Source organism: Hyperoodon ampullatus (genome assembly GCF_949752795.1).
Source record: "Hyperoodon ampullatus genome assembly, chromosome: 13".
NCBI lineage: Eukaryota > Metazoa > Chordata > Mammalia > Artiodactyla > Ziphiidae > Hyperoodon > Hyperoodon ampullatus.
Genome location: NC_136926.1, coordinates 74,129,397 through 74,155,112, shown reverse-complemented (window position 1 = coordinate 74,155,112; position 25,716 = coordinate 74,129,397). Strand labels below are relative to the sequence as shown.

General features: G+C 41.0%; 2 protein-coding genes across 3 annotated transcripts in view; one reads left to right on the top strand and one right to left on the bottom strand.

The window, feature by feature from the left end:
• MALT1 (MALT1 paracaspase) overlaps positions 1 to 25,716 on the bottom strand; it is a gene marked incomplete at both ends in the record, with an annotated part of 60,246 nt that overhangs the window by 28,029 nt on the left and 6,501 nt on the right. The window contains 7 exons of one of the 2 annotated variants that reach the window (XM_079717255.1): positions 494 to 520; positions 3,360 to 3,392; positions 3,977 to 4,073; positions 4,491 to 4,669; positions 6,569 to 6,728; positions 10,749 to 10,870; positions 22,077 to 22,243. In XM_079717255.1, the coding sequence (XP_079573381.1) occupies positions 494 to 520; positions 3,360 to 3,392; positions 3,977 to 4,073; positions 4,491 to 4,669; positions 6,569 to 6,728; positions 10,749 to 10,870; positions 22,077 to 22,243 (785 nt within the window). The remainder of the gene's footprint in view (positions 1 to 493; positions 521 to 3,359; positions 3,393 to 3,976; positions 4,074 to 4,490; positions 4,670 to 6,568; positions 6,729 to 10,748; positions 10,871 to 22,076; positions 22,244 to 25,716) is intronic. The other variant, XM_079717256.1, reaches the window with a different exon arrangement.
• Positions 23,339 to 23,753, top strand: LOC307061829 (histone H3-like centromeric protein A; the record flags this gene model as incomplete). Its single annotated transcript, XM_079717151.1, is given in 2 exon segments — positions 23,339 to 23,691; positions 23,693 to 23,753. Coding segments are annotated over 2 exon segments (414 nt in total).

Genomic DNA, 25,716 nt, shown 5'->3' with positions numbered 1-25,716 from the left:
GCTCACAGCCTGGACTGATGTCCTCGGTCTTCATGGAGTCCTCACTATTACCACGCCTTTCATCTCAGGTAAGGCTTCCCTTTAGCTTAACTTGTTCAGAAATCTGTTCTGATTAAAACTGGCCAAAGAATGATAAATACTCCTGCCAACTGTCAGTCTCTTAATGGTCAATGACTAACTACTCATCTGTGTAGCACTAACAATAATTTTACTTCAGTTACAGACACCCACCCAACTAGTTCCGATGTGTTCAATGACTGGGCGGTTTTGAACAAGGACCCAGGGGTCTGGTGAGTTCAGAGATGTTACTCCTGTCCCTCTTTCAAAGGCTGCTTCTTGTCTTTCAAATTAAAGAGCGTGCATTTCCCCATTTAACTGCCTTTTTATGATACGGAGTTATTCACAATGATAGAGAATATCTATAGTATCTTTAAGTTACTGTATTCAATAATTAAATATCTAAAGCTAATGTTTTAATGTTTGTATTACTCACCGGGATGCCCGAGATTATTTAATTCATCTAAAATAAAATAAGAGAAAATAGATTAAATAATCTTTAAATAATTTAAATAGATTTAAATAACCTTTAAATAATCTGCCAATTTAGCACAGATAGTAAGACTGACAAAAGAAGTTGATTTTTGCACTGTTGAATTGCGTTATAATGTCTTATCAGGTTAGGACTTTTAAAATGCCATAAAGGAGAAGTCATGCAAATTGTGAAGAGGAGAGAATGTGGTTGTGGACATCAGTTAGGACTCCTGAGCTATTACTACTTTCATTAAATGACAAAAAGCTAAATAGACTCATTCTTAATTTGATCAAAGTTTTAGATATTCTGGCCAATTATTGGATGAAAACAATCAAGAGACAGGTTTGTCTATGGCCTCGACTATACACTTCATGAAACTAATTAAAAACCTCGAATGGTATTTTTGAGAATAAACTTTTAATTTTAGAACAGTTCAAGATTTACAGAACTATCGTGAAGATACTACAGAGAGTTTCTACATACACCCATACCTAGTTTCCCTATTTTTAACATCTGTTGTTAGTAAGGTGTATTTGTCACAATTAATGAACCATTAATGTTCTTTTATGTTCCAGGACCCCATTCGGGACACCACATCACATTTACTTGTGTCTCCTTGGGCTCCTCTTTGCTGTGACAGTTTCTCAGACTTTCCTTGTTTTTAATAACACTGACAGTTTTCAGGATTATCGGTGAGGTATTTTGTAGAATGTCTGTAAATCGGGATATGTCTGATGTTTTTCTCCTGGTTACACTGGTGGAATGTGTTTTTGGAGGTATAGTGGTTTCAGGATTGTTAGCCTGTAGAGCCTGGCTAACAGAAAGAAAATCATCTAAGCAAATACCTATGACATTATAGCCAACTATTTTTCCTTTACAAATTGTGTGAAGATAAAAATTAACATTCACAATAAATTATAAATGCTATACTATTCATAAAATATTATGCAGTAACTTCTATGAGATATAAAGTCAACTACGGAGTGGTATCAGCTAGAGTACAGGGTTCTGTACAATTTCTTCTGCCTTCTGTGTTCACTTATTCCCAGGTACTTAGGTTAGCACCTGTTCTTCCATCCCATAATCAGTGAAGTTGCTTCATACACTTGCAATAGGTTTAGATTCTTTGGTCATATTCTGTGTTCCATCCTGGGATCCCCCTCCTCTGACCTCCTAAACGATTTAAAACCTGCATATATGTATTTACCACTACAGCTGCCATATAGAATATTTTCACTGCCCTAAAAAAATATCCTGAGCTCCACCTATTCAACCCCCTACCCCGTCTCCTGATCAAGTATCTTTAACAAAGCACATAAAATAGATCACATCATGTTCTACAGGTAAAAAAAGATAGGGTATGTTGGGACATTGTTAGCATGTGCCACTCCACCAACTATAAAATGCCTCAACTTTGCAGACTTTTTTAGAAAGTAGAGTTGGATCTGATTTTTCCATCTGAAATTTTTGGAGTAGTTTTATAGTTGGGTTTTCATCTGTGTTTGGAACAGATTTATCTGAAAGTTATTACTTAATAGTGTGTTTGCCACTGCAAAAATTATAGGAAGAATCTTGCAGGTAAAGAAGCAGCAAGGTGGTAATATACATGCATTACCCAGAAGCTGAAGAGCAATGCTAGTTTATGTTTATTCTTAGAGGTCTCCAACGTTAGGAGGTTTTAAAAATCATGCAATTAGGTGAAAAAGGAGAAGGAAGAAGAGTTTGGTTAGGATTTCTTTACATAGATTCCCTCATGTAGGGCCCATAGGCCACAGGATTAGAACTGCTTTATGCTAGAGAATTCCTGTCCGCAACTATGACTGGGATGAAAACAGTAATTATAGTATTTCAAAGTGACACCATAGCAGTATGAAGGACAGGAAAACCAGGAAACATAAGATTTAACATTATTTTTTTACTTTGCTCAAGTAGAGCCTAAGGATTTATAATGAAGAGGCAGAAATTGAAAAAATACTTTGCTATCCACAAACCTAATTTTGCAAAACAATGTGACATCACACTAGGGGAAGGTAATTTAAGTTTTAAACTTTACTCATTACAACTTATGTGCAAGGCTTTGGTTAATTAAAACAAGATAAAAGTTTACGTTAAAATAACTTTCAGTTCTCTTTAATCTACCATGTCACTTTTACCATAATATATAATCTTCAGCCTTGTAGCTTCAAAAAATGGATCTTATAAATTTTATATTAAAACAGGATATTTAATATTTGCTAAAGCGTGCGTTAAACAATAAATCTCCTGTCCTGAAACTGTTATAGAAATTACATTTGCATTTGAGAGGCATCTTACCATGGCTAAAGGATAGATAAAATAATCTAAACAACTATCCATGACAGTATAGCCATGTATTTTTACAAATTTTATGAAGATAATTAACATTAAGAATTAATTGCAACTGTTCACTATTCATAAGGTGTTGTACAGGAGCTTTATTTTTTTAATTTTTTGGCCACACCGTGCGGCATATGGCATCTTAGTTCCCCCACCAGGGATCGCACCTACACCCCCTGCAGTGGAAGCGCAGAGTCTTAAACACTGGACCGTCAGGGAAGTCCCAGGAACTTTATTTTTATATGCAACAGAAAATCAATTAAAAATTAGTTGTTTTAATTAATGTCAGTTTAATAGTGTCTCTGGTAATTTATTAACCCTCAAAGACTAAGATACAGTATCCTTCTATCAAAATTTTTTCTTATAGCTAGTATTTTTTCCATCACTGCACTCAGTAAACCAGGGCACTCCACCAATCCCAAGAGGAACCAGCATGCGGGATATTTGGTTTCAAACCAAAGGATCACACTACCTTCAGTGCACTCCACTGCCTCATCTGTTCTTCCTTGTTTCAGAGAAAACAAATGTGAATATGTTGTAATTCATGATCTTAGGAAGGGCAGCCATCAAGCAGAGATAAATAGCAGAGAAATATGTTGACAAACCAACATATGCATCAATATCTCCTCCTACTGACAACATAACCAAATGCACTAAGCTTAACCAGAACACATCCCCAAATTATGCACTTCATAGAGGGATTGTTGATTAATAATCATTCTTTTCTTTATATGCCTGTGATTTTTTTTTGAAAAAATGATTTATTAAAAATCTTTTTCCCCTAAATCAAGGGTTTTTTTTTTTAGCTAAAGCTTTAAGGAATACATTTTTGCCATAAATGTTTAACATAAACTATAAAACTAAAAAAATTATGAAAAAGATCTCAATAGCCTTTTTTTACAGTTCTTTCTGCTCTTTGTATGTGAATCCTGATTAGTTTAGTATGTATGCTCTCAAATTTCTACTTAAGCATCAGCAGATATTTTGTTTAACATACCATTAAATTCAATGGGTGAACAGAATTTCCACTGTTCAAACACTTCATTTTATATGGCTCCATTTGTCAGAATACTGAGCGATACTGCTTACCTACGATGACTTCTACTTTCTTGCTGTTTTGACTGTCTCGATCATTATATACACGACACCAATAGGTTCCTTGATGTTCCAAATCCACATAAGGCACCTGTATCAATATTAAAACATTCTCACATTTCCTCAATTTTAATTTACGTGGCTTGGAGAAAGTTATTTTGAGTTTTTTTTTTTAAACCTACAAATCCTAACATTTCAGACATTCCTAGATTATTTCCATTCATTAGGTCAAATATTAGCAAGCAAATAATAACAATGAATCTAACAGTGGTGAGTCTGATGCAATACTGTCTGACATTTTTCATACAAGCACTTACATGTGGGCCGGTGTTCTAGCCCTTTTGCAAATATAAGAATCAATTAATATTAGATAATAAAGAACTTGAAAAAATACTGAAAACATTAAAACACCCCAAAGAATATGAATTTTAATATTCACTGTAATTTTCAATTATACTATTTATTTTACATATTAACCCCCCAAATATCCCCAACGCCAACTTCCTACCATGTATAGCTTTTTTGTCTCATGTGTTAATGGTGATTCATTTTTGAACCACTGGTAGTGAGGAATAGGGCTTCCAACAGCAACACACTGTAGGATCAACGTGCTGCCAGGCATCAGCTTTTGGGACTTTGGTTCAATACAGATTTGCAACTTAGAGTCAGAGACGCCATCCAAACTTCCTTAAATTAAAAGAAAAATATCACGGAACATAAATAAAATCTCTAGGTTAAAAAAATTTTTTTAATTAAAAAAATGTTTTCAAGTTCATCCATCTTTTTTTTTTTTTTTTTACAGTCTTCAATAGCATCTCCCAAATGATGTTTCATAAAACTGTAGCACATCTAGAAATATTAAGAGATGTTCTGTGGATAAAAGGATGCTGCAGACAAATAAGTTTAGAACATTCTGGGTTAAACAAAGTTAAACAGATGTCTTTACTGCAGGATTTCTCAGTTTTCCAAGTGTTAGTATGCATTGTGTATTTAAGAAGGTAAAATAGTTTAAGTGGTTTCTAAATGTGTTTGGCCACAGAGTCTTTTCGGTGGGAGCAAAGGACATAAACATCTTGAGTGATGTTTCTGTTCAAAACAGAAAGCTCTACGTTCTGCTGTTTCATTTACCTTGCCTTCTTAAAATTAGGAGTTTTGTTATTAGCACTGAATAAATATGGATGGGTTAAGCGTTATCTATTGAACGCTCATCTGTTACTCTCTAAGGGCCTTGAGGACAGAAGACTTGTCAATGTGATCCAGTAACAATGAAACTCAGTGTCTAGCACATTGCAGGTGATCAATAGTATTTGTTGAATGAATAAGATTCCATTTATAAACATATTAAAGTTAATTACATGCACAGAAATATTCTAGGAAAACATAAATCACTCAATTAATCATGACTATTTCTTTTTTTTTTTTTTTTGCGGTACGCGGGCCTCTCACTGTTGTGGCCTCTCCCGTTGCAGAGCACAGGCTCCGGACGCGCAGGCTCAGCGGCCATGGCTCACGGGCCTAGCTGCTCCACGGCATGTGGGATCTTCCGAGACCGGGGCACGAACCCGTGTCCCCTGCATCGGCAGGCGGACTCTCAACCACTGCGCCACCAGGGAAGCCCCAATCATGACTATTTCTTTTTTTTTTTTTTTTTTTTTTTTTTGCGGTACGCGGGCCTCTCACTGTTGTGGCCTCTCCCGCTGCGGAGCACAGGCTCCGGACGCGCAGGCCCAGCGGCCACGGCTCACGGGCCCAGCCGCTCCGCAGCACGCGGGATCCTCCCGGACCGGGGCACGAACCCGCGTCCCCCGCATCGGCAGGCGGACTCTCAACCACTGCGCCACCAGGGAAGCCCAATCATGACTATTTCTAGAGACTTTATTCAGGTATAGGAAAAGCTAAATTGAGAGAAGAATGGAAGACAGACAAATTGGCAACAAAAAGTCTGTTTCCCTCATTCTTTTTGTCTAGCAAAAATGAAAGATATGGTTCTTGACTGTTTGTGTGAAAAAATAATACCTGATGGCTACTCTTTAGAGTACACTGGGTTTTTTCCTTGATCAATACTAGTTATTGGACTAAAAAGATGGATGGCAAAAGTAGAAAACCAGTTGGATGAAATGATTCACTGCAGCAAATGATGTACTATATGCCCTGTCATGCCTACATCAACTCTATAGATAGTCTTTATTCCACGACACAATTTTTTAGAAGTAATACAATAGTTTGGGAGAAAAAGTATAGAAAGGAACTGAAAAGTGAGCAAGACGGCATTAGATTTCTCTTCTCCACAACCAGAGACCACAACATTTAGACCCATGAAAGGTGGCAAGTTTGAATAGGTCAGCAGCAGGGCCAGACTGAGAAAGGTCATGTCAGCCCAAGACATCTGCATGTCCGTCTTGTCTATCTATACATCACATGGGATATGGGATAAAATACTATCGACTGGTGACACTATATTGGGTGAAGTACATATGTGAGTACTATCTTTGATACTTTGAAATTATTTATTTAAAAGTAAACATTTAAAATAAAATTTAAAAAAGGAAATTCCCATCCCAGCATTCAAGTTACTTTATCACTTACTCTGGAAGCTTTCTGTTACTTCTGTGACATCACAAACATCCAGCTGTGACCACTGGCTAAATTCGAAGGTGAAATTATTATTAACTCGACAGACATAAAAGCCTGCATCTTTTATATGCACTGTGTTAAAAATAAGTTCTGATGCATTTCCGTTCGGAATCTGTGAAAGAATCAATGAGAGGATAAAAATGAATGACTCATCAAAACATACCTTATAAAAATGTGCTGTGCAAAATGTATGATGTTCTTGGAACTTTGAAAAGTATATCTTTTTCTCCCCCAAGTTCTAAAATATCTGTTACTTAAAAAACAACAACATTTTGAGTAACTTGGGACTGAAGTCTAAGAAAATCAGTCTTCTACAAATCTGTTAACAAGAGAGTTAAGCTCTCTCCCTTGTATCTTCCCAAAACTCACTAATAGAAAAGTATCTGTCATTTAAAATTGTTTGATCATTAGTATCTAAAGGATCTAGAATTGTAACATTTATGAGCTAAGTAGTCATACAACATGACCAACCCATGATGGAGTGAAGGGATCACAGAAAGTTAGGTCTGGCTGTTTATTTCTGTTCTGATCAAATTAGCTGTCAGTATATGAGCAAGTTATTTTACCCCAAGACCCCATTTTCTCATCTGAAAAATTCTATCAGAGGATAGATGCCGTGACAAATACGCTTCTTTCAAGGTCTGGGTGGAGAAGGGCTATGGGAAGCCTATCAGTGATGGGAAGGAAGGTCCACGCAAGGGTTTCCCAAGCTTTTACTCCTGGGCTCTGGTCACCACGTTAAGTTTTCTTTCACCTTAGCTGCTCCCATCAATTTATCAGCACCACCCAACTCTGGCATACTGTCAAAGGGCTTTGTCAACTGCCTCGTTATATATTGGCTCCCTTGCAAAGTACTTTAACAAGCTCTCCCTCTCCAAACTCCAGCCAATTGAATTCGGCTCTCTCTCCTCTCAGAACCTGCACCAGAGAGAGAGCATTTTGCTGAAGATCTGACAACTGGGATGGAGGCTGCCTTAGCACTGCCTGACCATCCTACCACGTGAACCTACTAAGTTTGCTTTCCTACTAGGCTATTCCTGTGTACTTTCTCTCTCCTCAAACCTCCTGCAATCCCACTTCTCTCAGCCATTGACTTTAGTCTGTGCTTATTTGTAACTCTCTTCCCTCCTGTTAAAATGGAAAGCGTGTCTTCCTAACAAAGGTTACTTGGGCTTGGGTTGCACGGGGATCCTAACCACTCAGAACCCCAAAGCTGGTATGCAAATTAGTTCAAGCTGAAGATGTTTAGGATTCAGCAGATGCAGAAAGAAGCCTTATCAGAGCTTTCCTTATCTGACTAAAAGCAGAAACTTCTGGGAAATGAGGCTGCCATAAATTCCCTCTTCAGGGTGGCTTTTATTCCTAGGAAGGAGACCCAGAGGAAACCTACCATAAGTCCCCTCTCCAGGGAAGTTTTATAGAGCCATGAAGAAGATGGAAAGACCGCTTGTACTTGCATGCATAAATAGTACCACAAACTTTCGCATCTCCTGTTTATTCTCCTAGAAACCCCTTTGTATATATTTCCTAAAGAAACACATTTGTTCTTCCCAGAGAGGCTTTTTCTCCTTCCTCCCTTTTTCCTCTAACTGTAACCAATCACAGGACTACTTCTTTTGTAATTTCCCATATGAATAAACTTCTCTTGTTAATCTGTATTTTTCCAGTTAATTCACAGGCCCCCAGGGACTGAGCATGAGAGGGTGGGAGAGAGGTTTTTTCCTCTCCAACAATCCCGTCATCCTCTCTGACTTTGCTCCTGCAATTTTCTCTCTGCTTTAGCATCTATTTCTCTCTTTTATTGTATCACTTCCCAAAACATACTCTAGTACCTTTATATCTTAAACAAAACAATCCCAAGTATACCCCCCGCTTGACCCACATACCTCTCAGCAGCACTGAAAATGCTGACCACCCCTTTCTTCTTGAAATACTTTCCCAAGGGCTTCATACCATTCTCTCCTGGTTTTCATCTTACCTTGCAAATTCTTCTTAGCCTCTCTACTGGTTCCTCCTCCACTACACAAACTTTCTTCTTTTTCTTTTTTTTTTTAAAAACACATTTATCTATGTATTTATTTATTTTGGCTGTGCTGCACGGCATGTGGGATCTTAGTTCCCTGACCAGGGATCAAACCTGTGCCCCCTGCAGCGGAAGCGTGGAGTCCTAACCACTAGACTGCCAGGGAAGTCCCAACAAACTTTCAATGTTGTCTCCCGAGGTATCCAAGCTGACTTAGATGCATTTAGACATCCAATAGGCACTTCAAACTTAACATGTCTAAAACCAAACTCTTGAGTTTTTGCCCTTAATCTCTTCCTCTCCCAGTCTCTTAATACCTCAGTAAATAACAGGTCCCCAGATGCTTAAGTAGAAAATCTAGGGTCATCCTTGAGCTCTCTTCCTTTTCCCTCAGGCTCCACATTTAATCTGTCGGGTTTGATGAACTCTACCTCTAAAATAAAGTGACTTACCCACTTTGATCCATCTCCACTGCCATGTCCTAATCCACACTACCGTTATTTCTAGTCCAGTGTAGGCATTAGATAACTGGGCTTCTTGCTTTGCTCTTGCTTCCCTTCAAGCAGCAAGTTGGTGTTTTAAAAACAAAAATTCTATCATGTTACTTCTCCTACTTAAGACCTTTAGTGGCTTCTCCCTTTGTATCACCCTGTTTATTTTCTCACAGCTCTTAACTCACAGAGTTATCTTATTTGCTCACTGTCTTTCCCCAGTGGAGCTGGCAGGGCCCCTGTGTGTCGGTGCTTCACCATCCTGGCCTTAGAACCCGGCCTGGCACAAAACAGGTGTCCAACAAGTAGTCGTTAAATGAATATCTCCTGAAATAGACTATGAACCTAAGTGTGGTTTGACAAAACTCGACTGATAAGGGCTTTAAAATCCATTGCAACTCTTCAAATCTACGATGCACTGCTCACCCTCTACATTCCTTCCCTTCTCAAGTCAGGACATAGTTCACAAATGATATACTTAATAGAGTAAGTTTTGTCCATGATTTCTTCCTCAAAAGGTGTTTATTAAAATGAAAGCCACTTTGCAATTGAGAAAATATGGTAAAAATAACTTTAGTGACCATCTCTCGAGAGCCTTGGCACATAAACTACCCCATCAATTAAGTTCTCTCAACCCCTGACGATAGGAATTCGAGTGGCTACTAACAGTCAAGGATCCAACACAGGCCTGTCTGGTGCCAGTGCAGTCCTGTTACTGCAGTTCACGTCTGCCTTACCTCACCTGTGTGTGAGGGACGGAAATGAAAAATTGTACAAATCCACACGTTTCTTCTAAGGCACAGGGTGATCCCATCAAAGGAAAGATGGTCATCTTGGAACAGCTCTTGAACTTAGTTTCAGATTTGCAAATGGAGTCTTAATGTTGAGTTGGAAAGAAAGTTTAGTTATGTGACTAACAAGCTGAAAAGAATAATGGAGTTTCAAGGTACCATCTAGGAGGGAAGTGAGCGAGGGGAGATGAATGAGGGAGAAGAGAGAAGCCCACCGGAGTGGGACACAACGTGGCCAGACCACTGAGAAATCCCCAGCAGCAGAGTGCTCAAAGAATGTTTAAGACAAGAGGATTCCAATATGCAATTTTAAATTATTTGTTGGGTGGCACGGGGATACAATCCTTCCACAAAAGGAATAAATGCCCCTTTCTACTGACCTGAATTTTACTTCAGAATCTACCATAAAAGCCTAAATCTTTTGATATAATACAGTTATGGTGAATGCTTAAAATAATATTGCCTTCCATGTTGCTTTGAAAATCTTCTAAAGATTTAGACTGGAACATAATCTGTTGTAAAGAATTTTGTATAGATATTTTAGAATGTACTGGTGATGTTTCATGTTTGTTAACATTGTTGCCCCAAGTACTCCTGATTTTCCACAAGTTTCAGAATAGAGAACTGATTTTATTACTGCTTACCAAAGTAATGATTACTGAATAAACACTTCAGTAATAACACAGATTCTTTAACAAGGACCTATCATATCCCTCTAACAAAATTCCTAAAAACACACTGAAGACAACAGGCTAATTAATTTTCTATCTTTCTCTCTTCTCATGACAGAGGAATTAAAAGACATTTAAAAGACATTAAAAAATTACCTCTTTATTCATTTTGAACCATTGATATTGTACAAAAGGATGCCCAGTTGCCCGGCAACACAGCTTCACAAACTGTCCAGCCAAGACTGCCTTGGATTCTGGGTTTACAGTGATCTTTATTCCTTAAAAAAAAAAAAAAAAAAAAAAAAAAAGTTATATAAAGTCAGAGAAGAGGGGTTTTCCTTGTTTATGTTTCTGAAACCAAAAGAAGAAATATTTTGGTAATAACCTGCATATTCATCCTGGTTATAAATCACACATTCACATCTTCTCCATCAGATGATGAGTTTGTGAGTTCCAGGCTCTGTAAAACCTGGAGGAAAGGAACTCACCTGCAGAAGACTTTGATCTACTGTACTTCCCCACGATTGGGGGAAAAAATTGTTTGCCATATTTCTTCAATTCTGAGAAACATGTTTTCCACATTCTAACACCTCTGAAATCAGGATGAGCCTTATCATAGCTGTCTGCATACAGCAGTCACGATGCTTTCTCTGTGCCAGCTCTAGGAATACTTAGTCATAAAGGCTTATCTGGTCAGCACTTCAACTGAGTTAGGTGCGCTGTTAGTAAGACAAGTGTGAGTTTAAATACCACTTAAATGTCTTCAAAAGACATATGAGGGACTTCCCTGGTGGCCCAGTGGGTGAGACTCTGTGCTCCCAATGCAGGGGGCCTGGGTTCGATCCCTGGTCAGGGAACTAGATCCTGCCTGCCACAACTAAGAGCCTGCGTGTGGTAATTAAGACCTGGTGCGTGGGGCTTCCCTGGTGGCGCAGTGGTTAAGAATCCGCCTGCCAATGCAGGCGACACGGGTTCGAGCCCTGGTCAGGGAAGATCCCACATGCCGCAGAGCAACTAAGCCTGTGTGCCACAACTGCTGAGCCTGCGCTCTAGAGCCCGCGAGCCACAACTACTGAGCCCACGTGCCACAACTACTGAAGCCTGTGCGCCCAGAGCCCGTGCTCCACAACAAGAAAAGCCACGACAATGAGAAGCCTGCGCACCGCAACAAAGAGTAGCCCCTGCTCGCCGCAACTAGAGAAAGCCCGTGCGCAGCAGTGAAGACCCAACACAGCCAAAAATAAAAACAAAACAAATAAACAAATAAAAAAAAAAAGACCTGGCACAGCCTAAATAAATAAATATTAAAAAAGAAAGGGCCTATGAATGTCAATGCTGTGATTTAGCATTAAAATAAAACTGTTCTGTGAGCAGAAAGGTACAGAAACAGAACAGCAGGATATAAATCTGATACATGTGATGCAAACAGTTCTCATCTGAGAAATGACTACCAGCATCAGAACTTGGAAAACTTTTTTTTTTTTTTTTTTTTTTTGCGGTACGCGGGCCTCTCACCGCTGTGGCCTCTCCCGTCGCGGAGCACAGGCTCCGGACGCGCAGGCTCAGCGGCCACGGCTCACGGGCCCAGCCGCTCCGCGGCACGTGGGATCCTCCCGGACCGGGGCACGAACCCGCGTCCCCTGCATCGGCAGGCGGACTCCCAACCACTGCGCCACCAGGGAAGCCCGGAACTTGGAAAACTTTTGACAGGAGCTTCCTGTCAAAGACCCTGGAGTCAAGAATGGAATCCCCGCCCCCTCCCTCCTCCCTCTCTCTCAATCACTCCCTCTGTCATGGGGACGCTTGGGCAGCTCTGCAGAGAGGCCCAAGCGGTGAGGAAAGCAACTTGGGCCTCCTGCCAACAGCCGTGTGCATGAACCATCTGAGAAGAGGATTTCCCAGCCCCACTCAGACCTTCAGATGGCCGCAGCCCTGGCCGACAGCTGGACTGTCACCTCGTGAGAGACCCTGAGCCCAGACCACGCAGCTCCACCCCTCCTGGATGCCTAGCCTCGGAAACTCTGAGATAATAAACAGATGCTGTTTTTTAAATGTTTGGTTTTGGGATAATTTGTTATGCAGCAATAGATAACTGACACAAAAGGAAACAAAGCTAGGAAATTTTACATTCGCCAAGGTTTTAATACATAAACCTGGGTTAGTTGGCTTTCAGAAAGGAGAAAGCATCATTAACACTTATAAAACTTAATTTCCCATGCCTATTTTTATTTTGTTCCTCATGTATCCTGAACATGACCTCGTATCTTTTTCTTCTACAACCCATCAATCCAAAGGAACACAAGATTACCACTGAAGAGGAGACAGTCTAAATAACAACAACCTTAATACCTGAAAGGTACTAAACTTTCTAGGGACAAAATAGTACGTAAGGTAAAATAGGCATGTGAAATCCATGCAGGAAAGATACCAAATAAAACCAAAATCCAAAATGAGTAAATATTCATTGCATACTTATTACATTTGAAGGTCTGGAGAAACCCTGGAAAATCTTTAGTAAATATAGTAGAGCCTCTCAAAAAAGAATTTAAAAATCTTGCCAAGGAAAAGCTTTCATATCCATTCATCCTTTATGTGGATGCCAAGTGAGCAAAGGATGGCTGAAGTAACAGTTTTTCTGAATTCTGTAATCCATGTTGGTCAGAAAGTACATGTTGAAGTCAGAAAATGGGATGACACTCTTACTTAAGCCAGAAAATTCACAGCACTGTATTTTAATGCCCTCATATACCATTCATCTGCCAGGAGAGACGTACATCACAACTTTAGGGTACAAAGATTCTGATTTTCAAAGTTTAGTTGTGATAAGAGAGGAAAGAAAGCTGCAACAACAACAGAAGGGAACAAATATAAATCTGAAAAATACAGGCGCTGTGGTATATTGGCTTTAAAATTGGATGTCTTAAAGCCATCTGAAATGTAACGTCCCCAATCCCTCCTGACACAAGATCTCCTCCTCCGCGAGATCCCCCAGTCTCGTCCATCTCAGGGACGATAAACCAGGCTCCGGCCTCGCCCCAAGCATCCAGTTACTCAGGACGGAAACTTAGCAGCCCCCCCAAACCCCTCCTGCCCACATCCTCCTTCCCCACGTGTAATTCAGCTGCAAGGCCTGTCGCTTAAGCTTTTCCACATCTCACCATCTTCAACGCCATGAGCTTAATCCAAGCCGCCATCCCCTCCTGAACTGAACTATTGTCACAGCCTGTGAACTTTCTTTCCTTACTTCCAACCAGCAGCCCAATGTCTTTTTAAAACATAATTAATCCATATCACTCCTCTGATAAAACCCTTTACTGACCTCCCGCTGGATTTAGAATAGAACCCAAGCTCCTTACACGGCCCACGAGGCCCTCGTGCCCACCAGGCTCCAGCCGCGGAGGGCCTCTTTCCTTCGGAAGACGAGCTCTTTCCTGCCTTTCCACCACCACCTGCTGGTCCTCTGCTGGATTCCCCCCTAACCCCCACTGTTTCATGACAGACTCTCTCATCATCCAGGTCTCCAGCTGGTCCAGGAAACATGAGCTACCTCCCCCCTCCCACCCAGCACTATACTCGTCCCACTTTGTGGGCTTCACTGCACTCATCACCCGAAGTCCCGTTTCTTGTTATCTGTCTCACCTACTAAAACAGAAGCTCTTGTCTTAGCCACCAGTTTACCAGACGCCAGAATAGTGCCTGGCATATGTGAAACGGTGGGTGTTCCACACATATTTGTTGAACGAATGTGTATAATAATAACAAAAATGACTATAATGGCAATTTACTGGCTGCTTTACATATGCCCAGCACTTTGATCTCTAACTTTCAAAATAATCACGTGAGTTAGATATTAACTAGATCTATGTTACAATGAGGAAAATGAACTTACATCATTTGCAGAAAGTCATCCAAATTACCCTGTGTAAATTATTAACTTCTCTGAGATCCCTTTTTTTTCTCATTGTAAAATAGCAGAACCAGGATGCAAAGCTAAGTTTTCTTGGGCTTTAAAACCCTTTTAAGCCTTGGGTTATCCCAGTGATTTTTTTTTTTTCCTTCCACCTTTACTGAGGTATAAGTGACAAATAAAAACTGCATACATTTAAGGGTGCACAACATGATGATTCAGTATAGGTATACGTTTGTGAAATGGTTCTCACAATCAAGTTAATTAACACATCCATCACCTCACACAGTTATCATTTTCTGATGGTTCTTAATGCATCTCCCATGCTAATCCCATCTTCTGCCACAGGCAGCCTCTTTTACTGGAAGGAGGGTGACAGGCACAGTGCAGTGTCTTGTGCCATGGCAGTGCTTAAAAATTTACTGTGGCAAAGATTCTCTGCTATTACACAAAGAGACAAGAGATGAGAATGAAGGAAACTGAAAGGCTTTCTCTCTAGAGGGTCTTACAAAGAAATGAATGACTTCAGAGGAAGGCGCCCATGTGACCAGGATGTTCTAAAAGCTTCCTTTGTGGGAGACAAGACTAAATGATTTTTTTTTTTTTTTTTGCGGTACGCGGGCCTCTCACTGCTGTGGCCTCTCCCGTTGCGGAGCACAGGCTCCGGACGCGCAGGCTCAGCGGCCATGGCTCACGGGCCCAGCCGCTCCGCGGCATGTGGGATCCTCCCGGACCGGGGCACAAACCCGCGTACCCTGCATCGGCAGGTGGACTCTCAGCCACTGCGCCACCAGGGAAGCCCTGGACTAAATGATTTTTAACAGCCATTCAAACTCACAGTAGATACATCTGTCCTGTACCAACAATTTTAGTAGTCTAAGTCTTCAAGAAGCAAGCAAACACATGTCTTTATTATTTACTGCTTCAGAGACTGAGAATTGAAAGGCACAGTGTGATTTGGAACCCGCCCTGGTGAGTAGCACAGAGGAAAGTCACAACACCTCCCATGTTTTAACCACACATATTTCTTTCCACCCTGTCTCGTGTGCGACAGGGAACCACGGTCACCTCTAACCACCCTCGCGCAGCACCCACTAGTCAGAACGTGCTGAACAAAGTAAGGAGGGAAGATGACACAGAGCTCTGGATGGTGTACCAAGGCAGACGAAAGTTCTATTTTAAAGGGTGAAGGCACAGCTTCCTGGCAAACAAGCCTATTTTCAGATAACATCTGCAAAGAAGTCAAAGAGGTTACTTGATTTCCTGTAAGCCGGAGAGAATCTGACTGGGTCTGATGGAACATGGGGATTGTGCTTTCAACACGTGTACACCTGTGTAGAGCAACCGGCTCAAGATATTACACAATAAAACTAAAACCCCTGCTGGGCTCACTAAACAGATAAATTAGGGTGATTCTTGACCTGACAAAAGGATTCATCATAGGTTCCCTTTGAGTTGTTCTCTCTTACAATGCAGTTACTATCGAAGTAATTCACAGCTTTTCCAGGAACAGATCTATTGTGGACGTTACAGCATGTCTATTTTCAGAGGCCATGAACCAAAAAACTTTTTCTATCATCTTCCATCTAAAACTCTCCCTCAACGTTATTTTGAACATTTCAAAACTATTACTGAAAAGCACCCCAGAGAGTCCCAGAATAAATACCATTCCTCTTCCTCTAACAACTTCCCCCCATTACACAACCAGTATACTGGTTGTGTACTTTCCTCTTACAGGTCAATTTACATTTGCATCTACTGTGGCTAAACCTGGTCTCCTACATCACACCTCTCATCCTTCTACATCATCGACAACTCCCTTTAACACTTTGGCGTGGAAACCCATCCTTCCAGCCCTCACCACCACTCCCTTTCTAGCTCTCTTCTTCTTCTTTAATCTTATTCCCATTTATACGATCTTTGCCTCTTTTCACTTCTTAATATCTTGCTTTCAGGAATTTCTGTTGTTCATGGAACAAGATGAGTCCCTTATAAGTAAGATCTAGTAGTTGAGTACTTTTTAATTTGGCAAGAAGAAAAAAATTGAAGTCTGTGGGTCAAAGAGAGAATTGAGGTAATAATCCATAGCCAAGCCTCCCAAACAATCCAGAAACTTCCTAGTATTATGGAAATGACATTGAGTTCAGGTCAGGGTCAGGAGACCCGGGTTCTAATACTACTTTTGTCAATAACCAACTGTGATTTTGGCCAAATGATAACTTCTGGTAATCTCTTTTTCCACATAAATGTGTGCTCACATTTAAAATTTAAATGTACAGAACATGGAAGCAACCTAAGTGTCCATCGACAGATGAATGGATAAAGAAGATGTGGCACATATATATATAATGGAATATTACTCAACCATAAAAAGAAACGAAATTGAGTTATTTGTAGTGAGGTGGATGGACCTAGAGACTGTCATACAGAGTGAAGTAAGTCAGAAAGAGAAAAACAAACACCGTATGTTAATACATATATATGGAAGCTAAAAAAAAAAAAACCCAAAAAACCTAGGGGCAGGACAGGAATAAAGACGCAGATGTAGAGAATGAACTTGAGGACACAGGGAGGGGGAAGGGTAAGCTGTGACAAAGTGAGAGAGTGGCAATGGACATATATACACTACCAAATGTAAAACAGATAGCTAGTGGGAAGCAGCTGCATAGCACAGGGAGATCAGCTCGGTGCTTTGTGACCACCTAGAGGGGTGGGATAGGGTGGGTGGGAGGGAGACGCAAGAGGGAGGAGATATGGGGATATATGTATATGTATAACTGATTCACTTTGTTATACAGCAGAAACTAACACACCATTGTAAAGCAATTATATTCCAATAAAGATGTTAAAAAAATAAAATAAAAAATAAAATAAAATTTAAATGTTCATAATAGTACTGTTCTGGGCTTTCACAGAATTGAGAAGACAAAATGTGAAGTAAAGGTATCCTGGAAACGAAAGAATAATATTCAACTATCTTTGCTCTTGTCTTAGAGACAATAAAAGTAATAAAAAATTGGTACCAGAAACATAACAATGAGTATTGTACAAGGAATTAAAGAAGAAAAATGAATTGATATGAAAAAGGGGTGGGGAAAAATGGAAAATATGTCAGTGAAATCACATGACTCTGCCAGCACTTCTGAAATGTATGTGCAGCAAAGTTCCTTTCATACAAGAATGAAATAAAATGGCAGCATCACAAAACTGGAGCAGAAAGAACCTTGGGATCCATCTAATGAAACCCACGTGTAACGTGTTAATTCTCTCTAAACATCCCCCACTGTCTAGCCTCTGCTTAGCCGATTCCAGGTCAGAGCACGGCTTCCTTGGCAACCAATCTCGTGATGTGCAGGACTCTAGTTGATAGAGCCTACTAGTCAGCACTCAAATGGTTTCTCTTAAACAAAACTCTAATTGATGGCGCTTATACATCTGCACTCAAATGGTTTCTCTCAAAACAAAAACATCTCAAATGGCACATCTAAGTTTATCTGTATTTGCCAAGGTTACAGATGCCAATTTTGGTTGCTTTGAGATCAGAGTCTTTGACCCTTAAATAAAAAAATAAATAAAGGTCTAAAAAAATCATTACAGACCTCTGGTTCAAAACAATTTCAGCAAATTCATTTAACACCCCGCCCCTCTTCAGTTCCCACTGAAATGACCAAAGGGATAAAAATAGGGAAATAATGAGTCAGAGCTGGAAAATGCAGATGGACACCATCCATACATAAAAATTATAAGCCATTTCTCTAACAAAGGGCAGGCAAGACCAGTCTGAGAGGCAAGCTGGCCAACCCATGTGCTATGGAAAAGCCCAATCGGAGGGAAAGCAGAAGAGAGTAAACCACAACCTTTTGAAAAATATATTAGGTGTCAGAGCCCATGGAGCACAAGAATTTGGAGGTGAGTTACCTTTGGCTTAGACCTCATGCTAAGTGAGGGACCACTGAAGTTGGCTCCTAATCAAGGCAGGTATTCCAGTTAGAGATGGGGGAACCCTCCCCAGCTACCTCTGAGCCACCAAAGCAAAGACATCCAAGAAACTCGGCACCGCAGCCATCTTCTAGGGCCATCTCTGGCTGTCATCCCACAAACAACTGGGATGGAATATGACAAAATCAGACTAAAATAAATCTGAAGTTTCCCCTTCTCCTTGTATTTAGGCCTGAAAGACCTGTTCAGAGGTTCACAGCATCTTAGTCACCCAAAACCAGAGCTCTCTATAATGACAATCAGATAAAAGTCATCAGGCTCTTTGTGGAATAAGAACTAATGTCTTCTTATGAAACTGCGCTACCAAAAAAAAAAAGAGAGAAAACGTTAGATTATTCCTCCTTTGTATTTTCACCAAGATTCAGGAATACGCTGAAAAGGAAAAACTGGAGATTTAATATATACTTGTTTTTACGATTATACTGGATGTGATGAGTTACATGTTTGTCTCCCCTACTAGGCGATGAATTTTGAACATGCAGGAACTACTGTTTTAATTCATAGTACCAAGCACAATGCCTGGAATAGCAGAAGTATTAGAATACAGTAATATTGACTGAATGAGCAAAATCCCAGATTAAGCTGATTCTATCAGAGCTTGCATTCTTAATATAATTACAATAGTTTTTATCCTCAATGTCTTTATTGAAATATAAAAATTATTCTCAAATTCTTATATTTCTATATTCTAATGTATGTAAATACAGTAAGTTTTAGATTATCCAAGTAAGATTCAGGTAGAAAGCTAACTGTAAATTACTGAGTTTTATTAGATCCCCAAATATTTCCTCTTAAATCAATAATTAACATTCAAGTAACAACTGATTTCTAATGAATATTATATAGTTAATGAATACTATATGGCTAATATGACATAAAACTTGACAGAAATAGTGCATAAGTGGTCATGTAGAAACTGCTGTCTTTTTCCTATTCTCCCCTCAAATATGAAAGAGTCCCAGGGGATAAATGAAAAAGATATCAGAATGATCTGCACAGGGGAACACTGATGGTAAAGCGCTGATCCTACTATTTGTAGAGAAACACAAAGAGCAGAAACAGATTTTCCAAAGAAGATGACTGATGTTTATTAGGATGGCACTGTATTCGCTGCTGGCCTATCACATCAAAATAGAAAATACTGCTAAAAATTTCAGGCACATCATTACACACAAATAACACGTGACTCAATTTCAGTCAAGCTCAGTTTCATACATGGGAAACTTTGAAAACATGGAAACCTTTGATCTCAGGCCAGTGATCACACCACAGGTCATGAGATGTGTGTGCAGCCTCCATGGTCACCTAGATGCAACTCAACACAGCATCATGTCAGCAGCTCCTCCGAGCCTGAGAGGTAGAGAACACTGACTCTCACTGTACAGACTTGGCAACAACGGTGGAGTAATTAAGTGCAATTATTGAAAAACATAATGAGATATTAAAGTTATAGTTAATTCCCAAAGAGGTTCCTTAAGTTTTCAGAGGCCCCGGTAAGTCTATAAAGTCTGAGGACTTAGTGGCTGAGTGCCCTAGACTGGCAGATTTCAACTGCCACAACTCCTGGGTACTTTTGAGACACTGGGGACACAAAAATTAATAAATGTCACCTGAAGAAATAATGTACTGTTTGGTGACAGAAAGCAATTGCATCTAGATGGGATCTGCATTACCCCAGGCCTCTTGTATGAAGAGGCACTGAGAAACATTTGCCAAGCATCAGATACAGTGGGTAACACAAGAGAGGCGTTTATAGAGGACCTATTTCATCATCTGCACTAGGCCTGGTAAAGCCAGGGATAACCTGAGAGTCCAGGTTTCCTGGCTCACAATCCAGGGTCCCTTCCATTTGTAGCAGACTTTTCAGTTGCTCCCCGCCACACGCCCAGCATCCAATTTTGTTTGGCGATCCATGAGGTTTCTGGAAAGCTAACTGAACCCACTCCACTCCTGGCTCCAAGCCAGGGGAACTGGCACATTCCAACTCCCTGGCTGGTGACAGGAACAGGGATAGGCACGTGGCCAAAATTAGTTAGTTTATTAGGGAATCCTACAATTTTTGCTGGGACAAAGATTAATGCAAGGAACAGCTAGTAGACATCCTATGACTAGGTAGAAAGTCAGCCTTGGGAGGAAGCCAATGACAAGAAAGGAAGAGCAAAGACAAAATCCAACTCCTTGGAAATAGGGCTGCCCCCTGCCTTCCTTTTTTTTTTTTTTTTTTTTTTTTGCGGTACGCAGGCCTCTCACCGCTGCGGCCTCTCCCGTTGAGGAGCACAGGCTCCGGACGCGCAGGCTCAGCGGCCATGGCTCACGGGTCCAGCCGCTCCGCGGCACGTGGGATCCTCCCGGACCGGGGCACGAACCCATGTCCCCCGCATCGGCAGGCGGACTCCCAACCACTGCGCCACCAGGGAAGCCCCCCTGCCTTCCTTGAAGCCCAACCTGCTTCAAGACTTTTCTGTTGGAACCAGCATGCTCCCTTTATTACACCAACTTGAGTTGGGGTTTCTGCTACGTGTACTTGTCCGTACACCACTACAACACGTGTCTCTAATGCCCCAAGCCCCCAAGAAAGAAGGTCTGCAGCACCGCTGCCATCACGTGACTTGGATGACATGGTCCCTCCTGCTGACGTCATGGTAACTGACCAACTCCATCCACAGCTATGGAAAGGAGGGGCTGTTTCCTATTCCTCAAATCTGACCTTGGGGGGGGCTTCCCTGGTGGTGCAGTGGTTGAGAATCTGCCTGCCAATGCAGGGAACACGGGTTCGAGCCCTGGTCTGGGAGGATCCCACATGCTGCGGGGCGGCTGGCCCTGGGAGCCACAATTACTGAGCCTGCGCATCTGGAGCCTGTGCTCTGCAACAAGAGAGGCCGTGATAGTGAGAGGCCCGCGCACCGCAATGAGGAGTGGCCCCCACTTGCCGCAACTAGCCCTCGCACAGAAACGAAGACCCAACGCAGCCATAAATAAATAAATAAAAATTTTAAAAAAAAATCTGACCTTGGAAGTGAGCAACCTCACTCAATGTTGGTATGCTCAGGAAAAAAAAAATCATGTGGTTGAGTTACTCAACATTTCAAAAGCACCATGTTGGCAAAAAACTTCAACAATAAACATTTGTTACACTTTCTCTCATTCACATACAGACATATAAATAAATGTGTGTATTTACTTTCTTGGCTGCACTATTTTAACATAAGTTATAGAAACCTTTCCCCTCAACACTTTCACATGCACCTCCTTGGAATAAAGACATTCTTCTATAGAAGTACAGCACCATCGTCACATGGTAATTCCCTAATGTCTAATCTGCAGGTTATACTCAAGTTATTCCAATTGTCCCCGAAATGTCTTCTATAGCTGTTTTTTTGGAAAAACAATCCAACAAATGTTTATGCACTGTATTTGCTTTTTATGTGTTCTTTAGTCTCAACCTGGGGGGGAAAATGAGGCTCCATATATTTACATGTTTCAAAAATATTTAACACAATTCATTTGGTCAAATGAGATATTTTCCTCTGAGTCTGTCTCCATGAACCCTGGAAAACGTGCCCCCGGGAAGCACGTACCTGGGGGGCTGAGGAGCTGAAGGACCTCAGTGTGCTCCATAGTCTGCAGGAAGTCGCTCAGCTCCACGACCGTACAGCCTTTCTCACCCAGCAGCTTCAGTAAACACAGGCTCGGGCTGCCTTCAGGCTCCAGGACCTTAAGACAACACTGCTCCAAGTCTAGACAACTGCAAACAACAAATTTAATTCAAGTCAACACATTTTCTTCACTATGATCTGCCTGCTATATGTTTGGCCCCATCATGGGTGTTGTAGAGGATACACAGCAAGTTGCTGCGTGGTGGGGAAAATGGTTTACGTTACGAATGCTGCTGTCCCTTTAGACACGGTCTCCTAATGGTGCTCACCTTGGATAGCAGAAGTTGGCAAACTTTTCCTGTAAAGTGCCAGAGAGTAAATGTTTTAGGCTTCATACGGGCCACAGAGTCTCTGCTGCATATTCTTTTCTTGATTTTTGTTTTGTTTTACAATTTTTAAAATATAAAAAACATCCTTAGCTATACGAAAACAGGCAGTGGCCTCAATATGGCCCATAGGCTGTTGTTTGCAGACTCCTGTTCTATATGTTTCGACACAATTTTGTCTTAAAATCATGAGCTTTTCTTTCACAAGCATGTCTTCTTTACCCAACTAGATAACAGTACTCCTTGCAAGCAGACACCCTATCATATATATATATATCTTTTAAAAATCCCTCAATACCTAAAATTTCACCTTGCCCATATGAATTATTCATAACTGAAATGCCTGGAAGCCTGGATGGAAGGGGTCAAACATAATGGTACCACAGCTGTGGCAGAGCCAAGATTAGTTAGCAAGCTTTCATATGACTTAAAATGTTCTTAGTCCACATTCATTTTGATCAGTTTTAGTAAAAGGCTGCCACAGCATTTATATAATGGTCACCCAAGATTTATAATTCTGTAATAAAGTTGGTTATTTCATGAAGAAGAAAATGGATCCAACCAAAATAACTTCAATACTAATATTCTATCTCACAGGATTGTGAGAATTAAATTAGACGATCCACGTAAAAAGTACTTAGCACAGTGTGCGGGAAATAATAAGCACTCAATAAAAACTAGCCCTTATTATGCAATAAAAATATGGGAATATTAAAAGGAGACTAAGGCTAATTTCGCTTATTTCTAAAACTGTTGTAGCTTTTCCTTAAAAACTGTTCTTGACCCTGGACGCCAGCCTCTGCCTCTGGACCCGGAAGGCCGAGAAGGAGCCGCGGTCCGCAACCCCGAGCGCCAACCATGGGCCCGCGCGGCCGGATCCGCAGGCCCGAAGCCCCAAGGAGGCGCGCCGCAAGCCCGGCTCCCGCCGCCCCCCGGCCAGGCCCATCCTTAGGCACTTCCTCCCGTCAACTTGCTCGCCGGAGGCATCGGGTACTGAAGGAGATCCGAACTCTTCAGAAGAGCACACACCTGTTGCGAAGGAAGAACCCCTTCTGCCGCCTGGCAAGAGAAATATGTGTTAAATTCACTCGTGGTGTGGACTTCAGTTGGCAAGCCCAGGCCCTGCTGGCCCTCCAAGAGGCAGCAGAAGCGTTTCTAGTTCATGTCTTTGAGGATGCCTATCTCCTCTCCTTACATGCCGGCCGTGTCACTCTTCTCGCAGGATGTGCCGCTGGCCAGGAGGATCCCAGGCATCCAGAAAGGGCTCGGCTGAGCTCCTGCCGCCCGTGACTCTGGCTGATACCAGGGACTCTGCCCGTAACTGGGGCCAGATCCACGGAGTAGAAGGTGCTGCCTGGACTTGCTGTCTCTGAGCAGAGCGTGTGCGTTGCTTTTGTAATTAGGTTTTTTTTTAAGAAGAAGACGACTGCATGGCTTTCCTCTGTAACAGAGGTAATACATGACAGAATCAACACATTCCAAAAGTCCTGAGAATAATTTTCTGATGAAGAGACTCCAAGTTTGACTTCACTTTGCAAATTATTCATACGCCTGATGATTTGGAAGACACCAGATTTTCTAGGTTATGAGAGAAAAGGGTATTTACTGATTATTTTAGATCTTTCTGTACCATTTAAATTTTTTACCATATGTATATTTACTTTTGTTTAAAACCTAAGGGAAAAAATAAGAGAAGACCACTTCAACCAGTTGCATGGAAGAGGCTGGCGCGTCCAGCATACAAATCTCTGTCCTTCAGATTGATTTCAATCGTTAGTGGCAGCAGCAAGTTCCTGTGTGGACTGTGCCTGTCAACAGATTATATAGCTTTTCAAAAACTCAATTGGGATGAAAACAGGAAATCGTTGAGGATTGATGTTCTGGCTCCTGCTGGTAAATTCCTATCAAAATCATTCAGAAATTCTAGCATGTAGAATTTATTTCATTCTTATTTGCAAGTCATAGACAATGTATCATAATTTATACTTCAGAATTTTTCATTCCAGGATTTTTAAGAGCCTTTTCAATGTTTTTAGAGGTATTTTTTATAACTCCCTTGTGGAGAGATAATAAAAATAATTCTTTAATGAGAAAAAGTTGAAGCGAAGTCCCTATTATACACAGATTATACTGTGTCCTTTGTGTGTTAGCATTAAGTTCTTCATTTGGATGCTTTGCCAACAGCCACAATGTAAACAAGAGAATTCAGGGATGTGTTTTTGTCTCTGGTGGAGTAGAACGTGAGCAGATAAAAACCTTGCCCATCTCTTGTAACTGAAAGCAGTTTAAGAGATTTCCAGAGAAATGGGAAGTGCCACCCGAAGACTTTTAGATATTGTGTGTGGTGAAATGATTAGTGAGGGCGGACACTAATAATGATGTGTCGGCCAACGGAACTGAGAGACAAACTAAAGGGAAAAGGACCAAGTTCTGTTGTGTGATAGATTTTAACCCTTTGGAAAAACCGTTTCCTGTTCGACATCAACTCATTTTTATGTAGACATTGGAATAAAGCTTACCTATCTATGACTAAAACAAACAAACAAACAAACAAACAAAAACTGTTTTTGAGAGACTTCCCTGGTGGTGCAGTGGTTAAGGATCTGCCTGCCAGTGCAGGGGACATGGGTTTGAGCCCTGGTCCAGGAAGATCCCACATGCCGCAGAGCAACTAAGCCTGTGCGCCGCAACTACTGAGCCTGCGAGCCACAACTACTGAGCCCATGTGCCACAACTACTGAAGCCCGCACGCCTAGAGCCCATGCTCCGCAACGAGAAGCCACCACAATGAGAAGCCCACACCCCGCAATGAAGAGTAGCCCCCGCGCACCACACCGAAGACCCAATGCAGCCAAAAATAAATAAATTAAATAAATTTAAAAAAATAATTGTTTTTCAGTAATTACTGTTTTGGTAACCAGATAGTGTCCTCCAAAGCCTCCAGTCACTAGGTATTCTAGCTAAATTTGTATATTCAATACTCTATACTTGTTAAATGTCAATAATCATATTACAGATCAACCATTCCCAATTCTGGGCTGTACACTCTGGCAGCACAATCTGCAGTCCATGGCAAATAGATAAAGGTAAGGACAATAAGACTGTCTTTTACTCTAAGATTATCTTTCCTATTTTTAAAAGTGTTAAAGTGTCCTTTCTTTTATGAAATAATGGTGATTGCTATGGTAGCAAAAACAAAAGCTGAAGGTGCTGCTACAATATTTTGTAAAATTTTC